Here is a 3,376-nt window from a genome sequence, read left to right on the forward strand (position 1 = left end):
GGGGCATGCCGGCCGGAGGAGGACGGACCTGCACACATCGCCGAGATCACTTGTAAACGAACAAGCTGCTTCCCCGCTCTACATTTAGCCCTGCTTACCCAAAGAGAGATTCTACCCCCCTGCCGCCCCTCTGCTCCCTGCTGCCCTGAGGGAAATCCTGCCCTGCCTATGAGGAGGGTCTTGGGGGAAGGTCCATCGATGAGGAAGGAAGGAGGGAAGATGCTTGCTTTGGCCTGTTATGGAGGACCCGTAAAATCCAGAGTCTTCTCTCTTGCAGGCAGTCGGAGGCGATGTGTCTTCTGAGGCGTCAGGCGTCCGGTCGGCCAGCCAGCGACTTTGTGATGCACCCACAAGAAGAGCCGGTGTTCCTCCATGAGGACGACGTTGGGATATATGGCCTGGGAGTGGGGGATCCCTTCCCTCAGGAAGTGACTGTCCTCTGGATGGGGGCCTTCTCTCTGGGCTTCTCATTGATCTGTGACTCGCTGGATAACCTGACCTTGGCTCAGAGCACGCTCAGGATGCTGGTGAAGTATCTGGTGGACAACCTGAAGCTCCTGACCAACAGCACCAATGTCATCCTCCGGGCGGACAAGATCCTGATGAGTCTGGACAAGTTCATCCCACAGGGACATCTACTGTTCCTCAACCACCAGGCCACCCAGGTGCTGGAGAAGGAGCTGAACAACGCTATGGCCCTGTAGGTGATACAAGAACCGAAACTGGGATCTGGCTGGGGGTGGACCTGGACCACATGACATTCCTGGGAGAATCCAAACTTACTCTAGGACTCCTGATCCTTCCTCATGATTGTGTCCGATGTCCCAACGGTCTAATAATTCCAGAGCAACCAATCCGAGCCAGACCTCCTCTGTCATTATCCAGGTGGACGTTATCCAGCAACACAAACCGCGCTTATTACAAGGGAATCTCTAAATCTTTATTTTCTAATAAAACTACCGGTGAGTGTGAGCAGCTTCAATCTCTGTGTTCTAAAACACCGCGCGGCATACTGCAGGTGTGCGTTATGTATAGGGATGCATCGATATCAGGAAGACGGGCGGCGGGTAATGACATGCCGTCCGGCATCCTGATTGCCCGGGAAGCTGGCTCCATGTTGTTTGGCTTCCCAGCCAATCACCATCGAGCCAGCTTCCCGACCACTCAGGAAGCTGGGCGGCGAGTAATGACCCGCCTCCCTGATTGGGTGGAAAGCCGTCTTCCCAGCCAATCACCATCGAGCCAGCTTCCCGACCACTCAGGAAGCTGGGCGGCGAGTAATGACTCGCCTCCCTGATTGGGTGGGAAGCTGTCTTCCCGGGCAATCAGCATCGAGCCAGCTTCCCGACCACTCAGGAAGCTGGGCGGCAAGTAATGACCCGCCTCCCTGATTGGGTGGAAAGCCGTCTTCCCAGCCAATCACCATCGAGCCAGCTTCCCGACCACTCAGGAAGCTGGGCGGCGAGTAATGACTCGCCTCCCTGATTGGGTGGGAAGCTGTCTTCCCGGGCAATCAGCATCGAGCCAGCTTCCCGACCACTCAGGAAGCTGGGCGGCAAGTAATGACCCGCCTCCCTGATTGGGTGGAAAGCCGTCTTCCCAGCCAATCACCATCGAGCCAGCTTCCCGACCACTCAGGAAGCTGGGCGGCGAGTAATGACTCGCCTCCCTGATTGGGTGGGAAGCTGTCTTCCCGGGCAATCAGCATCGAGCCAGCTTCCCGACCACTCAGGAAGCTGGGCGGCAAGTAATGACCCGCCTCCCTGATTGGGTGGAAAGCCGTCTTCCCAGCCAATCACCATCGAGCCAGCTTCCCGACCACTCAGGAAGCTGGGCGGCGAGTAATGACTCGCCTCCCTGATTGGGTGGGAAGCTGTCTTCCCGGGCAATCAGCATCGAGCCAGCTTCCCGACCACTCAGGAAGCTGGGCGGCAAGTAATGACCCGCCTCCCTGATTGGGTGGAAAGCCGTCTTCCCAGCCAATCACCATCGAGCCAGCTTCCCGACCACTCAGGAAGCTGGGCGGCGAGTAATGACTCGCCTCCCTGATTGGGTGGGAAGCTGTCTTCCCGGGCAATCAGCATCGAGCCAGCTTCCCGACCACTCAGGAAGCTGGGCGGCGAGTAATGACTCGCCTCCCTGATTGGGTGGGAAGCTGTCTTCCCGGGCAATCAGCATCGAGCCAGCTTCCCGACCACTCAGGAAGCTGGGCGGCGAGTAATGACCCGCCTCCCTGATTGGGTGGAAAGCCGTCTTCCCGGGCAATCAGCATCGAGCCGGCTCGCAGGAAATCTTAGTCCACTATTACCTCTGCTTTCAAATATAAGAGGCATTGCTAGTAGACTCTGCTTAGGTTTTTGGGGTACAGGTAACGACTGGTAAGCTGTCCAATCCAAAACACCCCTTTACCTGTCCCTAGAGAAGGATGGCTTTCCTGGGGGTGGGGGGGGGGGGGGCCTCATCATTACATTTATCCTCCCCCTTCCATTAGGAAGGAACCGAAGTTACTCAAATTATCATCACTGTAGCGCACAAGGCTGCAATCAGGAAGCTGTTTGGCCGGCTTCTCCAGCCAATCAGCAAAGAGCCGGCTGTTCGGCTTACATTGTTTGTCCCCCTTTATATTATTGCCCCCACATACCTTATTTTTCTACTTTTTTAGGCCGGAGATGGCAGGAGAGGACGGAAGATGATACTCTTCTGCCCTCCTGTAATGCCGGGGGGGTGGGGGACGACACACATTTGACGTCACTGGTTGCTAGGATCGGTCCTAGCAACCAGTGACTGCAGGGGAGGTGGACACTTGACATCTTTGGTTGCTAGGGCGCCGGTTGTCCTAGCAACCAACGACTAAGGAGGAGTGGGCCTGCGCTGGGCTATGGCTTGCAATGGATGCACTTACCTTTGGCGTAGCTAAATTTTGTCCCTCCAGCTGTGGTGAAACTACAAATCCTGCCATGCCTGTGGCTGTCAGTCTTGCAATGCCTCATGGGACTCTATTACTTAAAAAAAAAGGATGATTTCCTGCAGTGGGAGGGGTTATATGAGGTCACAGGTCTGGCCAGTGTCCAATCACTTGATGATGTCGGCATATTACCCGGTTGTTTATGAATTGCCTGCGTCGTGTGATCAAGTCCGGCTGACTGAGATGACCAATGTGGACCGTGGCCATGTTCTAAGTGAGCACGGCGGTGGCGGCGGAGCAGATCCACGATCGCATGGGGAGTGGCGGCATTCTAGATGGGGAGCGGCGGCATTCTAGATGGGGAGCCAACAACGTACATGAGACTCTCGGAGACTTACCCACCACCCTGTCCACCCCGCCCCCACATGTCAGTGCTTAGACCTAGCAGTCACATAGTACTACATCCCGGGA

General features: G+C 56.1%; 1 protein-coding gene across 1 annotated transcript in view; it reads left to right on the forward strand.

The window, feature by feature from the left end:
• The window catches only part of AP5S1 (adaptor related protein complex 5 sigma 1 subunit), a 7,983-nt gene extending 7,205 nt beyond the window's left edge, over window positions 1-778 (forward strand). The window contains exons 3-4 of the mRNA XM_018559463.1: window positions 278-713; window positions 746-778. Of these exons, the coding sequence (XP_018414965.1) occupies window positions 278-704 (427 nt within the window). The 3' untranslated portion in view covers window positions 705-713; window positions 746-778. The remainder of the gene's footprint in view (window positions 1-277; window positions 714-745) is intronic.
• Window positions 779-3,376: the final 2,598 nt, after the last annotated feature.

Source organism: Nanorana parkeri, unplaced genomic scaffold (genome assembly GCF_000935625.1).
Source record: "Nanorana parkeri isolate BGI_ZX_2015 unplaced genomic scaffold, ASM93562v1 scaffold397, whole genome shotgun sequence".
NCBI lineage: Eukaryota > Metazoa > Chordata > Amphibia > Anura > Dicroglossidae > Nanorana > Nanorana parkeri.